General features: G+C 43.2%; 2 protein-coding genes across 2 annotated transcripts; one reads left to right on the top strand and one right to left on the bottom strand.

Moving 5' to 3' along the window:
• On the bottom strand, window positions 1-502 carry PFN3 (profilin 3). The gene has a single exon (XM_035110892.2). It carries the CDS (start codon window positions 500-502, stop codon window positions 89-91), a length of 414 nt encoding a protein of 137 aa, XP_034966783.2. The 3' UTR covers window positions 1-88.
• A 4,945-nt stretch (window positions 503-5,447) lies between these two features.
• LOC118083194 (mitochondrial amidoxime reducing component 2) lies at window positions 5,448-17,318 on the top strand. Its single transcript, XM_035111384.2, has 7 exons — window positions 5,448-5,833; window positions 7,961-8,134; window positions 8,594-8,756; window positions 12,867-13,007; window positions 13,356-13,417; window positions 13,494-13,565; window positions 17,038-17,318. The coding sequence occupies exons 1-7, from the start codon at window positions 5,571-5,573 to the stop codon at window positions 17,159-17,161; spliced, it is 999 nt and encodes a 332-aa protein (XP_034967275.1). The 5' UTR covers window positions 5,448-5,570; the 3' UTR covers window positions 17,162-17,318.
• Window positions 17,319-19,378: the final 2,060 nt, after the last annotated feature.

Below are 19,378 nucleotides of genomic sequence, written 5' to 3'. Positions count from 1 at the left end.
TTTGCTAAATGCCTTTTATTTCAAAGCAGCAATAGTTTCCCCACGTTTCATCAGTTAGGAGAAAGGTGACCCAGACAAATCCTTGGCTCTAGCTGCCTTTTGCTTTCATGTTCGCTATCAAGTCATGCACCTTCTTATTCAGAGCCCCTCCGTGGACTCCCTTTTTGCCCATGAGAAAGATGAGCGCTTTGGGACCCTTCCCAATACAGATGGATCTGCTGTCGCCACCTTTGGTTCTCGTGTCCATCACAGCATCTTTCTCTACTAGCAAGTTGTCTCGGATTACGCTGCACTTCTTCCCTGCTATGGTGATCCCAGTCTGCAGGAATGCCTTTCTGTCCTGCCCAGTAATTATTCCTACTTCCTGGGGAGAGATGGCGGCCAGCAGGCCTCCTGGCTTTGAAGCCCAGACAGATTTGTTGTCAGAATGTCCCACGATCGCTACATCTTCAATGTTTTTGTCCTTCAAGACTGTATTGATGTAGGCTTTCCAGTCTCCCATCCTGCTTTGGCTCCCACAATTTCTTCTTTGACAAGTGTTCTGCCTTTTCTTTGTCTTAGGACTGGATTGTTTTCCAGCTAATGTTAAAATATTTTTAAAAGTACATATATAAATATATACATCCATCTATTTAAAATATGTATAACTACTTAAAAAAAAACTGACTCCAGCATTACAGCAATAGAAAAGATCAAAGTTAGAATGCATCATACTAACTGTGCAAACCATGCTCCTTTGCCCCTGGGTATGTTGTTGAATTGGAGCAGGAGGAAGCAACTATCCTCTGATGGCAGACATAATCACCCTCTCCCTGCTGCATAAAGTACATATTTATACATTGATATGAGATGCATAGAAGGGATGTGGGTGGCACTGTGGGTTAAACCACAGAGCCTAGGGCTTGCCGATCAGAAGGTCGGCGGTTCGAATCCCCGCGACAGGGTGAGCTCCCGTTGCTGGGTCCCAGCTCCTGCCAACCTAGCAGTCCGAAAGCATGTCAAAGTGCAAGTAGATAAATAGGTACCGCTACAGCGGGAAGGTAAACGGCATTTCTGTGTGCTGCTCTGGTTCGCCAGAAGCGGCTTTGTCATGCTGGCCACATGACCCGGAAGCTGTACGCTGGCTCCCTCGGCCAATAGAGCGAGATGAGCGCTCCAACCCCAGAGTTGGTCACAACTGGACCTAATGGTCAGGGGTCCCTTTACCTTTATGGTGTTGAATGGGGTGCAGTGTCACTCTACCCAGCTCTGCTAGGCTCCAGGCTAGTACAGAAATTTGCCTGCTCTCCACCTTCCGTGCCCTGACTGGCATGTGCAGCACAGCTGCAGATGCACTGCTCGATTAAGTCCTGCTGGGCAGTGGCTGGAGATAGGGGTTGCACAGCTTTCTGCAATGTGGTGTGCTCCAGATGTTGTTGCAGTCCATCAGCCTCAGCCAGGGATGGTCAATGTCTAGGAGAGATGGAAGATGTTGTCCAACAATAATCTGGAGGGCACCTGGTTGGGGGTTACTGCACTAAAACAAACAAATAATAAAAACAGCATACCAAAAACAATTTTAAAAATCCAAAAGAGTACTTAAAATGCTTAAGTGGTTAAATGGTTTTTGCCTGACACCTAAAAACTGGAAGCAGGGAAGCTTCTTTAGAAAGGGCACTGTATAATGGGATGCACAGTAAAAAAAAGTTTGCTCTCTGGTTGAGATCTGCCTCTCCTCTAATGTATGAGGCTTTAGGGAACAGCATCAGCAGATGACCTTAGAATAAAGGCAGGTTAATATGGGAGTAGGTACACCTTCAAGTATTTGAGTCCCAGGTTGTTTAGAGCTTGGAAAAAGACTAAAGGTAAAGGTAAAGGTACCCCTGACTGTTAAGTCCAGTCGCGGACGACTCTGGGGTTGCATGCTCATCTCACTCTATAGGCCAAGGGAGCCGGTGTACAGCTTCCAGGTGACTAAGCCGCTTCTGGCGAACCAGAGCAAAGCACGGAAACACCATTTACCTTCCCGCCAGAGCGGTACCTACCGGTATTTATCTACTTGCACTTTGACGTGCTTTCAAACTGCTAAGTTGGCAGAAGCTAGGACTAAACAACGGGAGCTCACTCCGTTGATGGGATTCGAACCGCCAACCTTCTGATTGGCAAGCCCTAGGCTCTGTGGTTTAACCCACAGCACCACCTGCGTCCCAAGTTGGGAAGACTAGTGAGGCTTAAAAATAAATGTTAAAAATTGAGAAATGGGATCTGGACAAACTGTACCAGTAGAATTATAGCATCTGTATTCTGAACAGAAGCTCCAAAGGTCTTTGAAGCCAGCCCACATATGGTACATTGAAATAATTCAGCTGGGAGTTTACTAAAGCATGGGCAACCTTTGCAAAACTCTCCAGCGGTGGTTACAGCTGGTGAATCAGTATTGGCTGGTAAAACACATTCCATGCCACAGAGGGTGACATGAGTCTCTAAAGATCCAGGGAAGACCCCACCCTCACCCCAAGCTGTGAACTTGCTCTTTCCGAAGCAGTGTGCAAGCCTTTCCAGATCTAGCTGAATACAATATCCCCAAACATCATAGCTGCCAAGTTATCCCCCTTTTAAAGGGAAATACCCTTATGCTGAATAGGCTTCCTCGTGAGAAAAGGGAAAACTTGGCAGCTATGCCAAACATGAGAACCATCCACCATCAGTACCTCTGTAACATCAGCCTGTGGGATACTGATGAAATGGTGCAAAGTGAGATGAAAGCCTGGAAGGAATTGAGGTAAGGACTTGAAACCAAGCCCCTGGAGGTTTTAAGCCTGAGGTTCCAGCTCAAGATCCTGGGCTCGTTGGGAGTTCAGGATCAAGGCTCTGGACACCTCAAAGCTCAGATGTCAGGAAAGTTAACCAAATACCACCCTTGCTTAGCCAGCCAAAGGCAGTCTGAGCTCACAAACCAATTGTTTATGTGTTTATGCTCCAACCGTTGCTAAGGAATCCACTGTGATGTCAGAAGTATCTGCAACCGCAGCTGGTCACTCATTATGACATCATACCACTCCTAAAGTAGAATTATTCTCTACTCTCCATTACTGTATGTGATTGGGAAGAAATAAAAATATGTTTTCTTTCCTCCCTTAAGTCTCCTTAATGAAGCTGATTTGCTGCAGGTTCAGAACAGAGGAAGGGGAATGATTTCACACCACACACAATTACACTTTGTGTGCTTCTGGATGGGGACTTTGCAAATGGATCATTCAGATTAGATTTTCCTGTGTGTGCATTTGTCATGTTAGAAACTACCCACCCACTAAAAGAAGGAACTAACAAACTTCAACACCAGCAGTGACTGCAGAGATTTAACAGGTTCTGTTGCCATATTGGTTCGTCTGCTGAAGGGGCAAAAGCCAGATAAAAGAAAAAGAAAAAGATAGGGCTGGCATTTTGATGACTACGACATCATGTGGATGCTGGGGGTGGGACTTGCAGACATGAGTAGTGCTGATACTACACCTATCTGGAAGGGCCATTCAGAGAATTGGGGTGCCTGCATCAATATTTTGATTGGGAGCTGAGCATTCAGATGCACTGGGGAAGATCTGTTGCTCAGCCAAGCACTTTCTTTGCATGCAGAAGAACACTGGTTCAACCCACAGCAATTGCAAATAGAACTGGGAAAGACTTCTGCCTGAAACCCTAGAGAGCAACTGCCAGTCAGAGTAGGCAACACTGAGTAAGATGAACCAATGGTATGACTTGATATAAGGCAGTTTCCAATGTTCTTACCCAGCTGGCACGGTCAGAATGCTACACTTATTGAATCTAGATGGTTCTTGGCCTGACCCACTGAAGCTCTTTCTAATATTATTTGAAAAATGATGAGAAGGTGGCATTTAATATACATGAATTGAACCAAACATGGCTAAATCTCAGTGCTAAAACAAATTATGTTTAAGGCCATTTCATCAATGTAAACTGCATTATGCATATTGAAAACTTGGCTAGCTGAGGAAAATAATTCAAATAGTTGATATTTTATTTAAACCTTGCCCCAGTTGCTCAGTGCTGCTTGCAGCATTTTGAAATCAATTTTCCTGATTTAGAAGTTAGGATCTACTCTAACTTTGTCTAGTAGAGGAGTCAAAATAAAGGTGCTGCTAAACTGGATTTTCAACATTCTTGAGTGAGGGAGCCAAACTCCTTTAAGGATTATGCACTATCAGCATTGCATTCAACATGCTGCTCAGAGTTTTGCAATAGAACTTAGTTTGTGAGTAGACATTATTAAACACCAGCAAAATGGTTTGTAAGCTGTCGCTTTTAATTATTTTCCTTTAACGTAGTTATGAAATCATACATTCTAAACTTATTGGCCTTATGCATATGTGGGGCTCTTTAGGTAGTTATGTGCATACTTCATCCACTTCAAATGCTGAAGTGAATCAGGTGTGGGGAACCTTTGGCCCTCCAGATGTTGCTGGACTACAACTCCTATCCACTCCAGTAAGCATGATCAATGGGTAGAGTGGGAGACCAGGATTCTTGTTCTACTTGGCCATGAAGCTCACTGGGTGACCTTGGGCCAATCTCTCTCTCTCTCTCTCTCTCTCTCTCTCTCTCTCTCTCTCTCTCTCTCTCTCTCTCTCTGCTTAACAACCTACCTCACGGGGTTGTTGTAAGGATACAATGGAGAGCTAAGGGGGAGAAATTAGGTCTGCCACCTTGAGCGCTTTGGAGGAATGGCGGGTATAAATAAATGAGCAGGCTCAAGTTAAGACCTTTTGGCACCTGAGGTGAACCACAAAATGGTGCTCCCCCTGCCAGGGAAGAGGGGGGAAGTGAAAATCTTCATCAGAAACCGGGAGGGCAATAAAAAGGTGGGATGGGAAATTACTCTGAATTACTCTGGCCGGGCGGAGAGCCCAGGAGACCCCGGAGGGGAGGCCCCACCACTTTCTCCCTGGGGTGGAAGGAAGCCAGCAGTGCCTCCTATTCGCTGAAAGGATGTTGTGGAGACGGCGTTGAGGGAGGTGCCGAGAAGGTGGCAGATCCAGCTTCCAAGTAGCGCAACGCCATGGCAGCAGCATTTAGAGACCAGATATGCCGCCCGTGTGGATCCTGCCGCCTGAGGCAGTTGCCTCACCTTGCTTCGTGGGTGGGCTGTAGTTCAGCCACAGCTGGAGGGTCAGAGATTCGCCACACCTGCACGAGACAGGCTTTCCCTTCAATTCCAGATGTTGGTTGGCCATCCGGGGCCTTCCTCCTCATTTTATATAACAATACTGAAAAGTCACACCACCACCTCCTGCTGGGTCTGCAGCTACAAGCGGCTCAAGAGTCCTAAGACGAGCCATTTCTCCTCTGAATGGACGGCTAATAAGGGATCTCACGGCCTGATTTCTGACCGAGCATTCCCGCCCAAACGCCGCTCTTCCCGCGCCGCTGCCTCCAGTGGGGCTCGAGGGGCGGTGTCTCCTCTCCCTTCGCAGCAGCAGCTAAAGCGTCGAGGGAGCGGCCTGCTTCTCATATAAACTCGCGCCAGCCCCTCCACGGCGCTTCTTCTCTCTCGAGCTACTGCAGCCGCCACCGCCATGGCCGGCTCCGCTCTTCAGTCGCTGCCCAAGCCTCGTCCCGGCTGGCTTTTGGCCTCCGCCGCTCTGGCCGTCCTTGTTATGCTAGGGGCTGCCGCAGCCTGGCGCCGGCGGAGGCGCCTCCGTCCAGGGCGGCGGGAGCTCAAGCCGGTGGGAAGGGTCTCGGGCCTTTTCATCTACCCGGTCAAGTCCTGCCGCGGGGTGGCCGTGGAGCGGGCGGAGGTGACCGAGCTGGGCCTCCGCAACGGGGACATGGGCGACAGGTGGGTGTGCAAGTCGGGAGGCGTCGCTTTTTCTTGCTTCTCTGGGTTCCCCACTCCACCCCAGCCTCCCTTCTAACTTGCTTTCCTCCCAAACCTTTGGAGAAGCTTGTGGACAGGAGTTTTAAGAACACGTGCGTCAAAGTTTTATTTATTGAATTTAGATACCGCCTTTGATCCCAGGATCGTGCGCATGTTTACTCAGACTAAGTGCATTTTGGGGCTTGCTCCCAGGTAAGTGTGCAAAGGATCGAAGTATGCATTTCGATGGAGCTAACGCCCTATGCGAGCTTGCATAAGATTGTAGCTGTTTGCGCAAATCCTTTGCAGACTTCCATGGGCATAGCCAGGATTTATGTTGGGGGGGGGCAGGTTTCATGTTAGTGGTGGCTGAACCTCAGTTGAGTATTTTTGCTTTTCTTGATTTAGGGGGAGGGGCAGCTGCCCCCACTTGGCTACGCCCATGCACACTTCCACAAAAATCTTCTAGTACAGCAGGCTTGTGGGATCTATTCCATTTCTTTACTGGAAACCTGGGTGCCACATACCATTAACAGTTCCTGGATCAGGGATTTGTTTTTGAGTAGTAGAACTGCAATGAGTTTACAGTCCTTCCACACAAAAGCCCAGCCCTATTGTAAAGTTGGAAGGGACCCCGACAGTCAATTAGGGTGGTGCTGTGGGTTAAACCACAGAGCCTAGCACTTGCTGATCAGAAGGTCGGCGGTTCGAATCCCCATGACGGGGTGAACTCCCATTGCTCGGTCCCTGCTCCTGCCAACCTAGCAGGTCGAAAGCACAAAGCGCAAGTAGATAAATAGGTACCACTCCGGCGGGAAGGTAAACGGCATTTCCGTGTGCTGTTCTGGTTCGCCAGAAGTGGCTTAGTCATGCTGGCCACATGACCTGGAAGCTGTATGCTGGCTCCCTCGGCCAATAAAGCGAGATGAGCGTCATAACCCCAGAATCGGTCATGACTGGACCTAATGGTCAGGGGTCCCTTTACCTTTACCTAGGAATCTCAACCAAAGCATCCATGACAGATGGCCATCTAACCTCTGCTTTTAAAAACCTCCAAGGAAGGAGAGATCACAATCTCCTGAGAGAGTCCGTTCCTCTGTCAAACAGTTCTTACTATTCAGAAAGTTATTCCTGTTTAGTTGGAATCTCCTTTCTTGTATGTAACTTTGAAGCCATTGGTTCGAGTCCTGCCCTCCAGAGCAGGAGAAAACAAGCTAGTTCTGTCTTCCACATCACACCCCTTCATATAAATTGCTTGATTCACAGTAAAACAAAACTGCTCCAAGTGAGATAAATGGTACAGCTGCCTGTGCATGTTCTGGAAATAGGTTATTTTAAAGAGAGGCACATACCACAGTCAAAATACATTGAAGGTGCCAAGTTAAGCTGAATCTCTTTTCACTCTCCCCCACCCCACCCCACCCCACCCCAAAAACACACACACCTGCCCCCATGGGCCTTTTGCATGGAAGGAAAGAAGGGCAGTGGCAGAAGGTGGAATATAATGGTATTTTTGCCCAGTTATGATTTGCAACTCAAACTGTGAGTAGGGACTTAACCCTTTGTTCTTTTCTTCAGAATGTAAGACCTTTTGAATCTTGACACCTTTCACCCTGGCTTTCCTCTTCTCCAGTTGTACAACTCAGTACAGTATTTGGTGCTGGCATCCCCTGATGTTAGTGTTTTGCTTTCTGTCAGGCTGCATCCTGTCCCTCCCGAAAGAGAAGTGGGGAGGTTTCTCCGCTGTACTTATGATGCTTCTTTCTCCTTAGGGTTTTTGCTTGGCTTGCTTCTTTTCCTTTTAATGGAGCTTTGGCAAACAGAAAACATCAGAGGAAGCTCTTCAGGACATGGCATTAAACATCATCACCTGCTATTTGCAACAGATGAAAGTGTTGTTGCTAAAGGGGCAGCTACAAGGGCCATTTCAAAAACTGACAAGCATATTCTTCCTCTTCTTTCAACTGCTTCACCTTTCAGTAGAGTAAAAAAGTATTGTGGCACCATGAAGACTAAAATGTATGTCTTAAGCTTTTGTGGGCTACTGTCCATTTCCATCAGATGTATAAAGCCTTATCAGTTTTCAATTTTGGTCTGTTTCTAACTCAGGTGTTGGCTTGTAATAAAAGAAGATGGACATACAGTGACCGCTCGGCAGGAGCCTCAGCTAGTTTTGATTTCTGTCACCAGTGAAAATGGGTGTTTAACTCTGAGAGCTCCAGAAATGAAGGATCTTCGTATTCCCATCCAACTATCAGTCAAAAACCCAGTACAGAATTGCAGGTGCTTTAGACTTTCCTGTATGTCACCTCTTAGTTGTTGTACATAATTCTTAATATTCCCCTCTCCACCAAGCTACAGCAATAGGTTTGGCTTAAAATGCAATCCTCCATTCTAAAAAATATTGACAATAACCACAAGGGGACATTAATTTTTGTGTGTGGGATGCAACTGATTTTCAAGTTTTGAGCCTTATTGTCCATTCTGAAGAGTTACCACAAACTATGCTTCTGTATATAGAGGTTTTCTATATTTGATTACTTTAGAAAGAGTAGTTTTTGAACATGTAAATTCCTTGGCTTTGTGTATTTTTTCTCTAATAGGGCAAATGACAGATATGGGTGGGGATTTCCATTTGAGAAAATGATTAGCTTCCCCCCCCTTCTCCAGCATTGTAGTATTAATTATTTTAATTACAGTTGTTAGGAAAGATAGTACTGATGCCTCCCACAAATCTTGCAGGCTGTTTGGCTTTGATGTCCAAGGTAGAGACTGTGGAGAAGAAGCAGCTCAGTGGATCACAACCTTCCTGAAATCAGAACCATACCGTTTAGTTCACTTTGAGCCGAACATGGTTCCTCGGAATTCAAAAGATCTTCTGGAACCTTTCCGACCCACTGATAAGGTTAGAAAACAACTTAGTAATGATATTTGGAGTGTGCCACACTCATAGTTTTGTAGTGTGAATTTGCTTTTCAAAGGTTATATTCTTTTGTCTCATGAGTTTAACCAACCAATCTACTGTTGGTTTAAGTTGAGTAGTAATGGGAGTTTCCTGTTTCCAGCGGTGAGAAATGGCAGACTCCCATACTATTGGACCCCAGCCATGCCAGTAATTCAGGGCTGATATGGGGGTAATTAGCCCTGGCAGACTCCCCAGGATGGGGGGGGGAGGACTGTCTCGTAGACCCGCAGATTGTCCGAGATTATCAGCTTGCATCAAGGTGCAGGTGGCAGGACACTGGGTCCCAGAGCATGACACAGCCAGCACTCTCCGAAGCTACTCTCATAGCCGGAAATATCTGTTTGATAAAATAATTAGATTTGGACAATAAACAGACATAGTCTGGACTGAAGAAGACTGAGAAAAAACCTGCAGATTCGGACTTCAAAGCTCGGACTTAAAAGAGATTCTCATCATGATGTTTCGATTATGGAGGTATTGCTTTACTTGGTTTGAAAGACTTGATAAAAAAAGAAGAAACAAGATGGCGCTTGTTAATATGACGCAGAACAGAAAAATGCGAGTTCCTCCCTGTTTCGAAGGAAGTGGGAGATGCTTGTTGACTGACTTTGTAGTGATTTGAGACAATAATTTGGGATAACATAAAGTGCATCTGTTCGCAGAATTTCTTCATTAAGTGTGAGAGAGAAGGCTAAGTAGATGTCTAGCAGCCCCCCTCCTAGGGCCCAGGAGGGGAGAATGTGTGGTCTCTGAAAGCTGATCGATCATCAAATGATTCATATCTGTGGAATACAGTTTATTTATATTGCAATATGCAAACAGTATGCCTTACATAAAACGACAGACTTGGACAACAGTCCGGATGGTCCAACAATTTAACAACATGGGAGAGCTGCGTCATTAAACTCTAAATGAAGACTTGGATAATAGCCTGGATTGGAAGATTGGAATGAAGTCAGGAAAAGCTGTGCTGGAAAACAGACAGTTGGAAAAAATACATATTTACAAATAAAGCTGTACTCTATGGATATATGATTTTGGACATGATTGAGAATTGCATAGCCAGGGGTGGAGAACTTTAAAGCATTAAAATCAGATTGTGGAAAATAGGGGAACAACAAGAAGACATGGGAGATATTCTTCAAGAGGTCCAGACTATGGAAAGCCCCCCCAAAATTAATAATTAATAATTTGGACTACAATTTGGACTGTTTGTTTTTTTAGTTTATTGTTTTTAATTGGATTATGATTATATGTTAATTGGCTGTTTATATTGGAAAATTAATAAAAATGATTTTTTTTTAAAAAAAGTTGAGTAGTAATGACCAATATAAATGGATTGCAGGCAAATAAGTTGTATGTGCAGGTTGGTGCTGGAAGACCCCTGGTACAAGCTTAAAATAACTGGATTTTGGCTCCAATAGAATATTGTTTGAAGAATGGCATTTGCTATAAGAAATTATTGTTGCTTTAGTTACATTAACAGATCCTTTACATCCTTTGCTTATCCTTTCCCACCGTTTTATCATGCCTAAACTTGTTTTCCAAAGACCTGCTTGACCAAACTAGTGACCTCTGCCTTTGAAAAGCAAGTGGGAAATTCCTACCGTACATATTTGGTGGCTGTTGCATTGAGGGAGACTAAATAGACAGGTGTTGCTACTTGTCAAGCTTTCTTCAGAGATAAGCATAATTTTGATCACTTACATGAAACTGCAGTCCATGAGTTTGATAGTCTCATTAGCTAAATGCTGCTCTCCTGTTCTCATTCTCATTTCATTTTTAATTTGTATGCTGCCTTTCTACATAAGGCATAGAAATGAAAAAAGTATAACAAAGATCATATGTCCTGCAACAATCTGATTCAATACAAATAATTAATAATGAAAAATGTAAATATAAAAATAAGTAACTAAAGTAGTCCTGGTCCTGGGAAAGTAGTTGTTTATTAATTAAATAATAAATCTATTATTTATACCCCGCCCATCTGGCTGGATCCCCCCTGCCACTCTAGGCGGCTTCCAACACACATTAAAATACATTAAAATATCACAGATTAAAAACTTCCCTAAACAGGGCTGCCTTTAGGTATTTTCTAATGTCAGGTAGTTGTTTATCTCTCTGACCTCTGATGGGAGGGCGTTCCACAGGGCGGGTACCACTACCGAGAAGGCCCTCCGCCTGGTTCCCTGTAGCTTTGCTTCTTGCAGTGAGGGAACCTCCAGAATGGATCTCAGTGTTCAGGCTGAACGATGGGGGTGGAGATGCTCCTTCAGGTATACAGGACCGAGGCCGTTTAGGGCCATAGAACATGGAAACATGTTCTGAAAACAATAAAATAAATTCAACTAACTTAAAAACAATAAAACAATTCACACCAGCTCTAGAAGCAGCACGACAATTTCAATTTGAAATTGATTAAATGATGTGAGTTATACCCCAGGGAAAGCCTTCCTAAACAAAAATGTACGCACCTTAAGTCGCTATTATACCTTTAAGCTGAGAGTCTTCTCAGTGCTGGCAGCTGCTTGTGGTGTCAGGCAAATACGGTACCTTTTTATTCTCCCCAGCTTTTTATGTATTGTAACTTATTGTGTATTTTATTGTTTCTGTAAATCTCCCTAGAAGCCTTGTTAAAGGGTCGTATACAATTTTAAAATAAATAAAACTTGTATACAGTGGTGGGGATTTTCTTGAAAAAAATCGAATTGCAAAATTTTCCCATGCAAATTGGAAAAATTGGCATAAGGTAATTTGCATCAGAAAGTTTCAGTTTCTATTGGGAAATTATCCAGTGCCCTAGAGCAGTGAAGGAGAACCTATCCCATGGGTCTAATGAGGCATGGTAGATCCCTCCCCATTTGGCCTACAGCAGGCATAGGCAAACTCGGCCCTCTAGATGTTTTGGGACTACAATTCCTATCATCCCTGACCTCTGGTCCTGTTAGCTGGGGATCATGGGAGTTGTAGTCCCAAAACATCTGGAGGGCCGATGTTTGCCTATGCCTGGCCTACAGTATGGTTTGGTCCCAAACCACACCCACTTGATGTCATGACAGGTAAACCCACAGAGTCGAATTAAAAAGGGGAAATCAGGAGTGCACTTAGAGCGTACTGATTATTTCTATGAAGCTGAATTACCTGATGGGCAGCTCTGTCAAAAGCTGCCTGTGGGATGTTTGGGAATTCTGGATTCCCTGCCCTTGCCCTACAGAGTGACCTAGTTTAGCATGTTTGTTTACTGGGCTAAATACTTTGGAACTGCTACTGTTGCCTAATACTTCTGCAGTTGCCATCAATTAATTGCTGCTGTTGCACTTATGAAATAGAGAATGTTCTCTGCCACACCACTACTTGTATAGATATGTCTGCTTTGCAGCAGCCCACTCCAGTATTCTTGAGAGCCATTACATTTACTATCTGCTATAAATAGTCTAAAAAACCCACCATCACACAACATGATTCCTTCACAAGGAGGAAAGGCTTTTTAATCATTTTCCAAGTAACTATTGGCCCAGGGCATTACATAAAAATCCAGCAGACCCAATACTAAAACTGAAAAATCTTTGAGAACCATTTTCCCTACACCTGTGGTCAAATGTTTTATCCACACTTTCTGCTGTAAGGGGCCTTTAATGGTCATTACCAATTCAGGCTGGCCTTTTAAGCAAACATTTAAATAAGGTATCTGAAGAAGTGTGCATGCACACGAAAGCTCATACCAAAATAAAAACTTAGTTGGTCTTTAAGGTGCTACTGAAGGAATTTTTCTATTTTCTATTTAAATAATCATTGGACTTTCTGATCCTTTTGTTTGTTTTCTTTTAAATCTGAGCTGTTAATAGCTTTATTCTGCCTCTGTCAGGAGGAAAGTTGTGGTTTTTTTTTTAATCACTGCATATGGGACGTTGTTTTTTCCTTTTTGTTCTGTAAGTAGCCCAGAGAATATCTGTTAATGGGCAACCATGTACGTTTTAATCAATAAATAAAATGGCAATCAACCACTGCCAGATTAAATGCTGTCTGTTTTACGACAATCTCTCTCTCTAGATTGCCTATCCTGACTGTAGCCCGGTTATGGTGCTTTCTGAAGCTTCTTTAGAAGAATTAAATACCCGATTGGATAAGAAAGTTAAAATACACAACTTCAGACCAAACATTCTCGTCACAGGTTGCAGTTCTCATGAGGAGGTAATACATGGAATATCCCCCTCCCCAAACAATACCTTTCCATTTGTGTATGTCAAAGAGATAAAGAATTATATGACCGGGGCAACCTAGTCAGATTGGGGGTGGGGTGTGTGTTACAAAAAAATCAAATTGTTATTTTTACACTGTCACTGCAGCAAAGTACTTTTGTATTTATAAGGGTGCAAGTTTCTATATGCAAGTAGAACTCTTTAGTGCATTCTTGGGTTCCTTCAGGAGGAAGGGCAAGATATAAATTTAATAAACGAATAAAAAAACACACGAAATAAAACACATTCTAAATGCAAACCTTACAAATGACCTAATATTGTGAACACTATATTTCCATAGGATACCTGGGATGAGATAATTATTGGTGATGCAGAAATGAAAGGTGCAATGGGCTGCCCCAGGTAAGCAATTTTGGATTGCATCTGAAGAAGGAAGTACTTGAGGTTGCTGTTACCTTATTCTGTTTCTTCATTACAGGTGTATACTTACTACTGTTGATCCAGACACTGGCATCATGGACAGAAAAGAGCCTCTTGAAACCTTGAAAAGGTAACAAAAACTTTCTGAGTTCCTCCTCCGTCATCTGAGTAGGTAGACTAATGACTGTACGCAGCTCTCAAAATGTGATCATGTCTTGAAATCCTGGTTCTGTGGGAATTCTCTCTGCATTTCAGTGAGGCAGTAAATTTGCCCAAATAGACTAAAAACAATACATTATTTGTTGAACTGACCATTCTGAATGTTTATCACTATGAAATCTGTCAACAAAACAACTTTTAAGAGTGCAATGCGTTCTGCTTTATCTCTTTTTTTTATTAATTTTTTTTAAATTAAATCCTTTATTTCGTATTTTATAGTTACAAAACAAGATCATAAAACATGTATCATAAATCACAAATTATATATCAAAATTACAAAACAAATCGTAAAACATAAATCAGTAAGGTAGAAGAAAAGTAGAAGAAAAAAAAGGGGGGAAAGCAAAAAAAAAAAAGCGAGAGAGAGAATATAGCATATATATATACACCCATGCATATGGGATATGTGTACATATACATGTACATATACATACCAGGTAGAAACAACACATACATAAACATAGAAATATAATACAGATTTTTTTAAAAAAGAGCATTTCCTATTGTTTGGACATCACTTCCCTTTGTCAGTTCTTTCTTATCCTGCTTTATCTCTGTCCCCACGTTATCTACTAAATTGACCTTTCCTCCATTTATTATCCGTTTGTTATTCATCCTATATGTATTTTACTCGAAGCATATCACCAAATTTGTATTTATCTTTTCTTTTTTTAAATACTCTTCAACATATTTCCATTCTGCTTTACTTTTCTGTATCGGGATATCTCTAATTGCTGCTGTCATCTTTGCTTTATCTCTTTATTGTTCCTAATGATCTAATGGTAATAGCTGAACCAACGAGTATTATTATATAATATAATAAGAAACAACAAATTAATATTTGGAATGAAGCATATCAGCTGCTTCTGTTCAACGTAGCATTCAGTAATGCAGGGCCGTCTTAAACACCTCTGGCGCCCTGGCGCCGTGGTGCGACAGATCCCTCCGGCGCCCCACCCCCACCCCGTTTCCCAGCGCGACCGGCGGGTGGGCAGGCGTAATGCGGCTGCTGAGGGCGCTGCTGCACAACAGGCGGGCGGGCTCAGCACGCAGCGCTACTGCCGAGGGCGCTGCTGCGCGGAAGAGCGGCGGGTGGGCGGGCGCAGCTGCGATGCGCCCCCCTGGCGGGCCGGCCCTGCAGTAATGACAATAATATGTTGTCATTGTAGATGAGTATGATGGCATGCTTGTTTAGGTTCAAGATGACTGGTGCAAGCCTCAACTCGGAAGTAACCCTCATTTAGTCCAGTGGTACTCATTCCCGGATAAATGTGCACAGAATTGCTGTGGTGGCTCAGCAATAAAACTACTAACACATTTGCAAGGCTAATCAGGGTCTGGTATGGTTTCAAAGGGAACATGGTCTGGGTTTTTTATCTTGCAGGGGATTGTAGATGACCCTCCTGGTACCCCCCAGTTCTACATTTCTATTATTTGAGCTGAAATGCTCTAACACTATAAGGCTACAGCCTTATTTTTAAAAAACTAGAAAGTATCTTGTGGCACCTAAAAGACTAACATTTATTAGGGCACAGGCTTTCATGGACTATAGGCTACTTCATCAGATGCAGGTTGGACATGGACAGTAAACCTCAAAAACATATCCTGTAAGAAATGTGTTAGTCTTTAACATGCCACAGGCCTCTTTGCTGCAAAAGACTAACACTGCTTAATCCTCTGGAATTTTTTTAAAGCAGTAGCTCAGTTAGTTAGAGCATGGTGTTGATAACGCCAGGTTTACAGGTTTGATCCCCGTATGGGACAGCTGCATATTCCTGCATTTCAGGGGGTTGGACTAGATGATCCTCAGGGTCCCTTCCAACTCTAGTTCTGTGATTCTAAATATTAAGGAGCCTCTTAATTAAGGGTGCTTCATTTGCTATAATGTTTTTCACAATAGCTCTGATTAATCAACAAATTTAGCCATCTGATGTGTAAGTAAGTAAGTATGTAACCGCCTTCTGGCGGTTCCCTCATTGCGAGAAGCCAAGTTGCAGGGAACCAGGCAGAGGGCCTTCTCGGTGGTGGCGCCTGCCCTGTGGAACGCCCTCCCATCAGATGTCAAAGAGGAAAACAACTACCAGACTTTTAGAGGACATCTGAAGGCAGCCTTGTTTAGGGAGGCTTTTAATGTTTAAGGTTTAATAGATTACTGTATTTTTCTGTTGGAAGTTGCCCAGAGTGGCTGGGGAAACCCAGCCAGAGGGGCAGGGTATAAATAATAATAATAATAATTAATAATAATAATAAATAATAATAATAATGAATAATTTATTAATTATACCCCGCCCATCTGGCTGGGTTTCCCCAGCCACTCTGGGAGGCTTCCAAAAGAAAAATAAAACAAAATAATCTATTAAACAAAAGCCTCCCTGAACAGGGCTGCCTTCAGATGTCTTCTAAAAGTCTGGTAGTTGTTTTCCTCTTTGACATCTGTTGGGAGGGCGTTCCACAGGGCAGGCGCCACCACCGAGAAGGCCCTCTGCCTAGTTCCCTGCAACTTGGCTTCTCGCAACGAGGGAACCGCCAGAAGGCCCTCGGTGCTGGACCTCAGTGTCCGGGCAGAATGATGGAGGTGGAGACACTCCTTCAGGTATACTGGACCGAGGCCATATAATAATAAGTAGTAGTAGTAGTAGTAAAAAGGGACCCAGGTGGCGCTGTGGTTAAACCACTGAGCCTAGGGCTTGCTGATCAGAAGGTTGGCGGTTCGAATCCCTGTGACGGGGTGAGCTCCCGTTGCTTGGTCCTAGCTCCTGCCAACCTAGCAGTTCGAAAGCACGTCAAAATACAAGTAGATAAACAGGAACCGCTACAGCGGGAAGGTAAACGGCGTTTCCATGTGCTGCTCTGGTTTGCCAGAAGTGGCTTTGTCATGCTGGCCACATGACCTGGAAGCTATACGCCGGCTCCCTCGACCAATAATGCGAGATGAGCGCGCAACCCCAGAGTCGGTCACGACTGGACCTAATGGTCAGGGGCCCCTTTACCTTTACCTTTAGTAGTAGTAAAACACTTGAAACAAAGCCCTGTTGAACTGAATGCAACCCGTTTCTGTGCAACTAGCGTACAATGGAATTCTGAGCAGGTTTACTCAAAAGTTAAGACCTATTGATTTCACCAGTGCTTGCTCTCTAGTAAGTACGCTAATTCGGCAGTGGTTTTTGTCTCTGTGAGATGTCCTTTGCATCTACTCCCAAAAGGAGTTGTTACTAATTTGCCAATCATGAAAGTAACAAAGTGAAACTTTTTATATGTTTGGAAATCCTGTATTTCTAGCAGCTTCTTACAAAAATGTTTTCTTAGTCACTTAACTTGAAAACAAGCATATTTAACTACCGGTATTTTGTGGATGGCTTATTGTTCTCTACTCTTCTCTACAGTTACCGCCTGTGTGATCCTTCTGAACGGCATATATACAGAACACACCCTCTCTTTGGATGGTATTATGGAATTGATAGAACAGGAACAATTCAAGTTGGAGATATTGTGTACAAGGCAATCTGATGGTGTAAAATACATCATAAAAGGAACTATTTTGTACGTTTTTCATGAAAACTGCCAAAAATAATTGTTGGGGAGGGGGTCTTTTTTAAATGAATCTTTTCTACCTTATATGCAACAATAATAAATGTAATGTGTTAATAAAAATAAATAAAATAAACCCATGGTTTGTCTCAATTTTCCAAATTATTAAAAAGCATACCAAATTAAATTAACTTAATAAAATATCTTAAAATCAGGTGTCCCGCTCATGTTCTGAACATATGATCATCATAATTTCCTCACATTGCCACATCATTTCTTATGTAGAGTCGAGTTGACATCCTTCACTTGCCATTAAACATTCTTCAGTTGCCCCCTTCTTTCACCTACCGTACTAACAGCACCTCCATTACATCTTATAAATAAGTAATCTGTTTCACGTGTGCAGTCCTTCAGCTGCTTTTCTGGCCGACATAGCATTCAGTAATGACAATAATATGTTATTTTTTCACCTTAATAATATGTATCCAGCAATGACAATAATATGTTATTATTGTAGGCATGCTTGTTCAGGATCAAGATGACTAGTGCTTGATTTATGAGAGCATCACTTGATGCTCTTGCCCTCGTTTTGAAAAGATATCTATCCATATTTTGCAAATTAAAAAGAAACTTTTATACTATGGTATACTGAAATGTTTAAATGTTTCTTTGATTGCCCTTGAATCTTCCTGCCACGCTTGCCATCCTCTCCTGCCACACCAGTGTGTTGTGTCACACCCTTTGAGAACCACTGTGCTAAGCCAATGGTTTGGCTTCACATTACATGCAAACTGACTTCAGGTTTAGAGGATCAAGACTGAGAAAACAGAAAAGGACAAGAGTTTGTGTTCAGTACCAGTATCTTTTTCATTGCAACATAACTGCCTTGCATTCTCTTCTGTTGTGCGCAGTACGGTAGTGCTAGACTTGTTTGGAACGTTACTCACTTATTCCAAAGTCCACACAAAAAAATTGGCGGAATTTCAAGATGCAAAAGTTGAGTTAGAGGGTGACTGGACAAGGAATAATAAACAAAAAAATAGGCCAGGTGTTAAAGCCGCAAGATCTCCTTACAGACTGAGTTGGAAGTGGAGATAGCAGGCTCAGTCTTCTTCTGGGATGAAGAAAGAAAATATAACTATTGTTCCACTGGTTTGAAAAAAATATTGCTGGACTTTGTTTGGTTTTGTTTTTCATCTTGTTCAATCACCCCATAACTTGTATAAACACATTGTCTGATACAGGATTGAAAAGTTTGCAACGTTTTGATACTTTTTGCTTCATCCTACCCTGTGAATGTTGGAGGTTGTTTCCTAAGGACCACACCCCTTGTTCTTTCATGTGCTTTGAAGCAGCGTTTCTCAACCGCTGTTCCGCGGCACACTAGTGTGCCGCGAGACGCTGGCTGGTGTGCCGCGACGTGCGGCGACGAGAAGGGCGATTTTGCAGCTGCAAACTCCACCTCCCTGGGCGTCCTATTTCTTCGCCCCTTCTAGTTTCCACAGACCAATCAGCTTTCATTATTTCCATTTTCCCCATGCCTCACGTGACAGGATCATCCTAGAATCCTTTAGCCAAGATGGCAGCCCCCAGCAGCTAATAGTGCCGCACGTGTGTCTCTTTTTTGGAAAATCGAGCGGACTTCAAGTAGCTACTTTTAAAATATTCAATCTCCATCATTCAAAAGGTAGTTTGTTGCTAATTCACGGAGGCATGAAGACCAAATCGTCCTCTCACAAGTCCGAGAACACACACAGGGTAAGATACGGGACGGCGGGGTCGGGTGGGGTGGATCAGAAACCCGGATCTTTTAAGAACTCGGCAGCACTGACCCGCCGGAAAGCAATATTTGGCAAGTGTTTCTTACAGTCATAATTATAATATAGGGCGGCACAGAGTTAATTTTTTAAACTTTTTTAATGGTGGTGTGCCTCGTGATTTTTTTCACGGAACAAGTGTGCCGTGGCCCAAAAAAGGTTGAGAAACACTGCTTTGAAGAATTGCACCGATTGCAATTGTTGCAAGTGATCTGATATGGGAAACATAATTTGAATGTATAAAAAGTGTCCTTGCATAAAGTCATTGGACTGAAGTAGCAGAGATAAATTATTTGAAAACATTGTCCTAAGTTTTTATAGTTGCTAGTAAACTGAACTAAATGTATACATGTGTATCTAATGTGGAGTCTTTATAGCT

This window comes from Zootoca vivipara, chromosome 3, assembly GCF_963506605.1.
Source record: "Zootoca vivipara chromosome 3, rZooViv1.1, whole genome shotgun sequence".
Lineage (NCBI taxonomy): Eukaryota > Metazoa > Chordata > Lepidosauria > Squamata > Lacertidae > Zootoca > Zootoca vivipara.
This window is presented reverse-complemented; position numbering and strand designations above follow the sequence as displayed.